Source organism: Apium graveolens, chromosome 10 (assembly GCF_009905375.1).
Source record: "Apium graveolens cultivar Ventura chromosome 10, ASM990537v1, whole genome shotgun sequence".
Lineage (NCBI taxonomy): Eukaryota > Viridiplantae > Streptophyta > Magnoliopsida > Apiales > Apiaceae > Apium > Apium graveolens.
In genome coordinates this window covers 12,503,798-12,512,878 of record NC_133656.1, presented here as the reverse complement: position 1 = coordinate 12,512,878, position 9,081 = coordinate 12,503,798, and the positions used below count along the sequence as shown (strand labels likewise).

Here is a 9,081-nt window from a genome sequence, read left to right as displayed (position 1 = left end):
GAAGATAGCAAAAAAATTTCAGAATAACACCAAACAAACTCTCTGGGTTTTACTAACAATATTGTTGAACAAGTATAGCGGGGTCTAAAGCACGAAGACAATATGCAAGCTAAAGCAGATCTGGGTTTCAAAAAAATCAAAACTATCTATAGCATACACAAACGTGGCTTAAAGGCAAACGAAACTGGGCTCACACAAACGTGGCCTAAAATAATGAGCACACACAAACGTGGCTTAAACAAACAACATTCATAGTTATGAGAGAGAACGGTTGCTTGGTTTCTTACAGGTTAAAGAAATGGACTCTTTCAAGAGCTTGCTGATGAAGATGAATCCAGGAGCACCGTGACCCAAGGATTGAGAGCCCCTCCTTCTAGCGCCAAATGATAACTCCGGTGAGCGGGGCGGCTCCTTCCGATGCCGTGCCCGGACCTTCTTGCAGGGATGAGGTGTAGCTGATGTGGGGCGTCTGCAAAACAACACCCAGGGGGGTTGAGCCCCGCGGCGCCTCCGGTGTGAGAGTAAGAGCTTGCTTGGGGGAGATGAAGATAGATAGGAAATGAAGGTGGCTGTGTGTGTATATATTTGTGTGTAAGAGAGTGTGTGTGTAAAATGTGTCGAACCTCTAAACCCTTTCTCTTTAGGGTATTTATCGATCAAAGGTAGGATTTAGGGGTTGGTACCTTTAGATCGGGGTCGTTCGTTGTTGGAGGCGGAGGACGCCTGGCTTAGATGGATCACATACACGTGTCTTGGTAAGGACCACCTTTGGGACACACCAAAGGTATGCTGACACGCATCATGCTTGTCTCGGATGTTAGTTATTGATAGCTATCACTGTCACATGTCTACGTGCCTTTCCTTGGTGGGTTGTGGGGTATGCCTGTGCTTAGGGGGACCCCCCTCGGGTCTACTCTAACTGGATTGGATCCCTGCTGGGAGGTGATCCAAGTCTTGAGTTGGCCCTGAGTCTGGGTCTCTCCACTTTACTGCTTTGGGTGAAGGGGATCTTGGTCCTTCAATTCAACTGAGTCTCTCTCATCCTGGGTTGAACTCTAGCCGAGTTGCTTATACTTATCAAGTATAGCGATAAATCTATTATTTTACAATAATAAAATGTTTCATGAATTTTATGAATTGTATGTACTTGTTTTAAAGGATTAATAGTAATCCCTATATGAGAATAATATAAATACAAATAAGGCACCTTTATTAAAGCGATGCTATTTTGTTTTTTTCCTGAATTAAAGCTTTATTCCCTTGATATCAAACCAGTATTCCAGAAATTGCTAGGCGTGCCAGGGCGGTGAGGATATCTTCGAGAGATTAATCGGCAAATCGGAGATTAATCGGAACGATTAATCGGAATATTAATCGGAAGAATATAAATATTATTTTTAATTTTTATAAATATATAATGATCAATATGTAAAATATTTGTTTGAAAAAAAAGTAGATAGGTATTAAAAAATATCTAGACATTTGACATTTGTTATAAACTAATTATTGAGTTTACAATATTAACTATATTTTAATTCACACTTTTAAACTAATTACAATATGTCATTTTTATATTTTAAGTGAGAAAATAAATATATTAGATTACCAGTTATTTTTTACCAATACTTTATATTAGAAATTGACATGATATTGTGTGAAATTAGGAAATTAGTGAATTAAAATTATAGAAACATAAAAAAATGTTTATTTAATTATTTTCCGCCTCGACCGTCTGAGACCGATTTTTGACCGCCTAGCTTGCCTAATCCCGATTTTGACCCAATTTTTTAAAAAAACACCTAAACCACCTCTTAGGTCCGAGTCGGGGCGTTTTATCACCGCCTAGTGCCTAGGCGCCGCCTAAACCGATTTTTAGAACACCGTATAAAACACACTATTTTACACCTAACTTAAGCCCATGTGCCTCTTATTATTGTTTATGTTATTTTTCGACACGCTTATCAATACTTGTTTAAATTATATTTTTATAATATTTTTTTTAAAAAAAAAATCTGAAAAAAATTTTCATGTTTAAACTATTATTAATTTTTTTTAAAAAAAAAAGCATTATGAAACTATCCTCTGTTGAAGCCTCGAAATACGTACAAACAGCCTACGTAAACTATCCGGGCGTAGGAGACAACCCATTTGGCCTGACACCTTTTCTTTGTCCTCAACTTCCATTATTTTATTACCTTCAAAGTTTGAAAAAGGAGATGAGCTTATTACATCATTCGCGTACTTCATCTGTTTGATCAAGTGCCCAGCTTCTGCATTGTCACTTATGTTGCTTTTCCTGGAATAATAGCTTTGATTTTTACTCTGGGTTTGTCTCTAAACTTTGTTTCAAGCTGTTATTAATGGTGCAGTTTGTTAAATTATTGTCAAGTTTAAATCTTGATTATTATATTTGCAGAGATTTGTTTTATGTTTGTGTATTTGACCTTTGGGATCTGGGTTATTAAAATTTGCTTAAAGTATGTTTGTTTATACAGTATCTTTTAAGGAATAAATGTGTTTACTTTGCTTTTACTTCTGGTATCTATTTGTAGATTTATACTTATGTGATTAGTTCAAATGTATATTTTATCTTCTTTTTTTTTGCTAATTAATGTATATTTTATCTCGCTTTACATGTTGTTGATGAAAATGTGTATGCATCTTTATTAGTACTTATCATTTGAGAATTTGCAAATTGAACTTGTTATTTCTCCTAGTTATGCATGTCTAGGTGATGATACTTTATTGGAAAAACATGAAACTACAAGAGTGAATATTTCTTACAGTTTCTAGCAATTATTATATTATCAGTGTTTATTTGTACTATAATTCTGGCTTTTATGATTTTGAAGTCACACTAAATCAAACGGATTAAAGGGGGGAAGCTACTCAACTGAACCACCCATGGGTTGCTTTACCCTTTTGGTTTTTTTTGTCGCATCTCTTTCTTGCATTGTGGCTCAAAATGTTGAAGACGCGGAACTTGTGGTCAATTCAACTGCAGTACTTACTGAAACAGATGAAACTTATATATGTGCCACTATCGATTGGTGGCCTCATGATAAGTGTAACTACAATCATTGCCCTTGGGGTTATTCATCAGCAGTAAATTTGGTAAGACTTGTATAAAGCTAATTTATCTTAAATTTGCAATTAGGATTTTTTTTATTATTGTTTTGTATCGACTAGTATTATATTTATGTACATTAAGATGATGAAATGGATATGGTATGTGGTGTCTTCTAGTACTGAAACAGTGAAAAGATGAAGCATTTTCTTTTTAATCTTTTCAGGACTTGGATCATCCGTTGCTTTCGAAAGCTGTTGAAGGTTCATTTTTCTGACCAGTAGTATTAGTTGCTTCTTGTTTATAATGAAGTCGACTAAATCATACAGAGTGTTTTTTTTCCTACTTTCAGTTATAAGCTTTTAGCTATACGTTGTTTCTTTCTTACCATCGACCAATTTTTGTGTGGGTTAAACAGCTTTCAAAAGACTGAGAATAAGAATCGGGGGTTCTCTGCAAGACCAAGTAAAGTACGATGTGGGAAATCTGAACCCCCCTTGTCATCCATTTGCAAAAGAGAGCAACGGGTTGTTTGGATTTTCCAAGGGATGTTTGCACATGAGTAGGTGGGATGACCTAAATAACTTTTTCATTAAAACGGGGTAAGTTATTACTTAATAATTATATGATTTCCTTGTTCTTTCAATTGATCGGGTCTACGTGTCTAGATTTGTGATTATCATATTTTATTGTATATGTGATTAACATACCACAGAGGTATGTTTTAGGCACTATCTTTATTGCAGTGACATTTATCAAACTTACATCAGTTACTCAGTCTCAGTGTGACAATGAATTATAATTCCTATTCAGTAAAACACTCCTGTCCCATGTCATAAAACAGAATCATTAGAGGAACCGTGTTAGGTTATATTTTCACGATCATGCTTTCTATTCTTCATATTCCCTTCAAAGTCATTTCCATGCTATGGACCTTATAAAGTCGTCTACTATTATGGTGTGCTTAATACATAACTTTGTTTCAGTGCAATAATGACATTTGGCTTGAATGCACTATATGGGAGACACAAGATTCGACAAGGAATTTGGGGGGGAGATTGGAATTCTAGCAATACCCAAGATTTTATAAAATTTACCATCTCCAAAGGGTACCAGATAGATTCGTGGGAGTTCGGTATTCTGTTATGACCTTTCCTTATATTAAGGATCATTATACTCTCTGCCAGTTGTTCATCTTAAGCTAACCCTTGGGCCTTGACCTATCTTTTGTTGTCAGGTAATGAATTAAGCGGAAAGGGGATTGGTGCAAGTGTTGGTGCTGAACAGTACGGCAAAGATATAATCATATTAAAAGCTATATTAGACAAGTTGTACAAGAATTTTCATCCAAAACCCTTGCTCGTTGCACCAGGTGGATTTTATGAAAAGGAGTGGTATGATAAGCTCCTGAAAGTTTCAGGTTCAGAAGTTGTCAATGTTATGACACATCATATATACAATTTAGGGCCAGGTATGTACAGGTCATATGACACTATTTTATGACTTGACAGTTGACACCAGCATAGACACCCCTAATGCTTTTAGAATCAAGCGCATGTTTTAATCAATATTTAAATATTATGGACTTCTAATTTGACATACATATGAGTTTATATTAGCTTGATAGCCTTAAGTACTTTGACAGCAAAATGTTTTTGAAGTCAAATTTATGCGAATAGAATGCCGGAGCTTGAAATTTTGCTTAGTCATTGGATCTTCTTATCTTCCCTTCCTTCAGTGGTGACTGTTTGTGCAATGCACAATTCAGTGTATTAGAGTTTAAATATGCTTAAGTCCGTACTACCTACCAAATTAATATGTAAAATTTGTTGAGATAAAATTCTGGACAAGTTATTATGTTTGTATGCTATTGACTCTGTCAATAACTTTTAATGTTTCAGGCGTTGATCCTAATCTTGTGAATAAAATTTTGAATCCTATTCATCTCAGTAGAGTAACAAAGACCTTTAGTAGTCTTGAACAGACAATTCAGACAAATGGTCCTTGGGCTTCTGCTTGGGTTGGAGAATCAGGTGGAGCCTATAATAGCGGTGGCCGTCATGTGTCTGACACCTTTGTTAATAGCTTCTGGTAAATTGTTTTCCTCATTGCCACTATGACTTTGATTTGGGGTCAATAGGGAGTAAAATTACTCGTCACCATCTGTCTAACACAGTCAGCTGCTACTTATTGATATGCCATTGCAGGTATTTAGATCAGCTTGGGATTGCGGCAAAATACAACACTAAGGTGTATTGCAGGCAGACTTTGATCGGTGGACACTATGGACTAATCAATGCGACAACTTTGGTACCCAACCCTGATTATTATAGGCAAGGGATTTGGCTTGCATAAGTTCTCATCAATGTTTCATCTCTTACATTAAACTAAGTTGTTATAAAGGATTTTGCCCTATAAATGCTATTCTGAGTTTGCTTTCTTGTTTGTCTTATCTTCATAGTGCGCTATTATGGCATCGGCTTATGGGAAAAGGTGTTCTTTCTGTTGAAAGTAATGCTTCACCGCATCTGCGCTCGTATGCACATTGTTCAAAAGGAAGAGTAAGCATTCTTTTATAATTTAAACTCGTTATCTACAGTAAAGACGAAATCTTCCACTTGCCACAAATTTAATTTAAGACCCTATCAACTTGCAGTACAATAGAGAACACTTTAAACACATTGTCGGCTTTAGGATGTGTTTCAGTCTTTATTGCACATTTACTTATTTCCGACACAAGTACCTTGCATCTAATCGAGCTAAGTGAACAATAATTGCTCACGGGGTGCTCCTTTATGGAAACTGTAGTCTGTTATGTCCATGCACTAAAGAGATTAGAGTATGCAGTTATAATCTGCTAAGATATACATGTGTTGACTTTTTAACATTATTTCACTGAATTGAGTTAATACCGCAACCATCTTTTTCTTCTGGTCTCTCATGACTTTCATTTTGTCATATTTAGTTTTAACAAGATGGATTAAATTTGTTTTGTTGAATCTTGTTCACTACAAATAAACAATTTTTGATACAAGGTCAGATAAATTGCTGTAATCATATTTGAATACAGCAGTTTACCTTTGTTGAGATATGTTATATATATGTACAACTACCTTTAAGTTATTACAGTTCACCTACTTCTGTGGTTACAGGCAGGTGTTACTTTACTTCTTATCAACTTGAGCAACCAGACCTATTTTAGGACAAGTGTTCTAACTACAATGAGCAGCATGTTGAATGCCGGAAAGGAAACCGGTAAAAGAAAATATACATTAGTGCATCATCTCAAGAATACAGTTTCATGGATCGGAGGCAAAACATCAAATGAAGACATGTATAGAGAAGAATACCACTTAACTCCCAAAGATGGAGAGATCCAAAACAAAATCATGCTTTTAAATGGAGTCCCATTAGTCCTTACAGATGATGGTGATATCCCAAGTTTGGCTCCAGTCCACGTGAACATAAATTCTCCGCTTTCAGTTGATCCTTTGTCCATAAAGTTCGTAGTACTCCCCAACATCAATGCTCCAGGCTGCGAATGATGTCTGAAATTTGCCTCCCGTACTAAGCTTACTATCCGGATACGCACCATATCACATGATTATGGTATTTTATTTTGTTGTTGCTGAATCGGTGTATACAATAGTTATTGTAAGAGCTCCAATTGATGGGAAAACCTTTTGTGAGCTCATACGAATTCCATCATTGTAACTGTATGTAAATTTCAGGTTGGAATTCATCGATATATAGTCGAAAACAAAATGCAATTTGCTTGTGCTACTTAAAAGAAGAATATATAGTGTACTAGTTCTATTTAACTTTTTATTTCATTCTAGTTCTTTTATAACTGTCATTTCTTTTATAGCCATGTTTAATCGAACTTAAAGAAATTCAAATCATAAGAAATACCGAAAAAGCATTTCAGCGTAACGCAAACACTTGCAGGCTCTAATAATGTCAAAATTCATGACACTTGTGATTATACAAAATAGTGTACATCTCATTTTCTTGTTTCGTCTACAAAAACAGACAGAGAAAAAAAAAACCTCAACAAGTAAACAAAATTGTGAATAGATGGAAACTAGTAACATTCAAATTATTCTATAGAAACTTATACACATCAGCAATTCTACTTTCCCAGCAACCGTCGAGCACGTTGGTTGGCACCTTTTACTCGGAAGTTTAATTTTTCCACATCATCTTCCATAGGCTTCAGAAGTTTGTTGTGCCTGAAATATTATATACAAGTTAATTTGTTAAGAAAAAGAAAAACAGTTACGTTATAATCTGTAGTCCAGGGAGTGATCGTGAAGTTTGCAACTTGCAACATAATAATATAACTAACCTTTCAATTTCTGACCCCATGTCGATAGCCATATCCTTCAGCTCCCCCAACAGGCTACTTAAGTCTGAAAGTGTGTCATCTTGCTTGAACTTTTCCAACTATTAAAGTTAAAAATGATCAGAAAGGATTAATTGATGGCGTAGACACTATATTGCCACCCCATGGAAATAAGAATACCTATGGCAAATCTTAAAATGATGCAAGTACAAAGCAGTACTTAGGTAACATGTATACTCCAATAAAATTGAATTTTGTCCTAGAAACAACATAATTTGTTTTGGAAATAATTCTGATAACATAACAACAGAGAATAAATTTATGTTAAATGTTCCCCTTTTCTGATAATAAGCTCCAATAAACATATTATAACCCAGCTGTCTTGCTCATAAATGTTCAGATAAAAAAACAGACTTAGCCCACATGCCTAAGCATAAACCCCTGATATAGTCTTATTGTTTTAATCCTATGCGGTACATTTTACGGTGGCTAATGATAACTACACACTTACATACCTCAACCTTTTGTAGTACATTTGTCGGTTGTAAAGGCGGTATTCGTGAGTTTGTCCTTTCTTTATGACCCGAAGACAGCCCCAAAGACAGCCCCAATTTCTCCCTACAATATCAAAACGAAGCTCCTAAACCGTGTATCGGAATCGAACGAACTACATATCAAAACGAAGCTCGTAACATGAGCTATCTAGACATGGAAATGGTCATAACCTAGCAAGCAGGGGGTTCTCGGGTCCTAATGTTATGCACAAAAACAGTCTAAAGAAAATCGGACGTTACGACGGCTATGTTTACGCGATTTCCCAATTTAAAACCATTCAAAACCAACCACAAACCAACCTCAAATCCAACATACAACCAACATCCATCCTTACCACATCATAACAACCCCAACCAATTCAATTTTAACATTCATACTTATGCCTAAGCTTAACTTTAACCATACTTAAGTTCTTTTAATCAAAACAACAACATTTACCATTCCATTTCAATACCATTTCACTCCCAAACTCTAAATCACAAACACTAAGCTACAATATCACCCTACTAATCAAAATCATCTTATAATACATAGGAATCTAGGGTTTGGAGATGATATACCTTCCTTGAAGTGGTGGGGGGAGCTAGGAAGCCTTAAGAAGCTTTGAGAAGTCTTAAGAATGCTTGGATCTTCAAGGAAAACAAGAAAAATTTCAAGTTAAAAACTTGAAAACACTATTCATTGTCTTCTTCTTTGATTAAATGAAGAAGATTGAGAAGGAATTAATGGCTTAAACTCATGATATAGCCCTAACTAAGCATAAAGATGATTAGGGAATTATCTTACCAATTTAGGATGCTTGGATCTTTGATTTTGAAATTCTTGCCCTTTAAAAAGCTAAAAAGCCGAGAGCAAGGATGAACAATGCCTTGGTTCTTTTTGATTTTGATGAAGAATGATTTTGTTTGGCTTGGTTGATTTGTTTTTGTGTTTGATTTAGTCAATTACCTTGTTGCCCTTGAATTTGTGTGGTTCTCATTCAACCACACCTCCTTCCTTCCCATGTCATGCTTGTGTCATCCTCATGATGTCATCCTCCCCTCCTTGTCCCCTTCTCATTGGTTGGGTGACATCATCCTCTCTAATCCCTTTGATTAACTTCCTAATTGTTTGC

The 9,081-nt window shown here is 35.6% G+C and overlaps 1 protein-coding gene and 1 long non-coding RNA gene across 3 annotated transcripts; one reads left to right on the top strand and one right to left on the bottom strand.

The window, feature by feature from the left end:
* Positions 1–2,143: 2,143 nt before the first annotated feature.
* Positions 2,144–6,895, top strand: LOC141692567 (heparanase-like protein 1). The gene is made up of 10 exons (XM_074497447.1): positions 2,144–2,326; positions 2,853–3,114; positions 3,294–3,330; positions 3,486–3,669; positions 4,054–4,202; positions 4,305–4,538; positions 4,969–5,158; positions 5,275–5,400; positions 5,529–5,628; positions 6,220–6,895. Exons 2-10 carry the CDS (start codon positions 2,905–2,907, stop codon positions 6,610–6,612), a joined length of 1,623 nt encoding a protein of 540 aa, XP_074353548.1. The 5' UTR covers positions 2,144–2,326; positions 2,853–2,904; the 3' UTR covers positions 6,613–6,895.
* A 130-nt stretch (positions 6,896–7,025) lies between these two features.
* Positions 7,026–8,849, bottom strand: LOC141693997 (uncharacterized). 2 transcript variants are annotated; one of them, XR_012563334.1, is made up of 5 exons: positions 8,754–8,849; positions 8,528–8,596; positions 7,928–8,030; positions 7,416–7,513; positions 7,026–7,299 (listed from the first exon to the last, which is right to left on the bottom strand). It is a non-coding gene; the product is annotated as an uncharacterized LOC141693997 (long non-coding RNA). The 2 variants fall into 2 exon arrangements; XR_012563333.1 differs by lacking the exon at positions 7,928–8,030.
* Between the last annotated feature and the right edge of the window lie 232 nt (positions 8,850–9,081).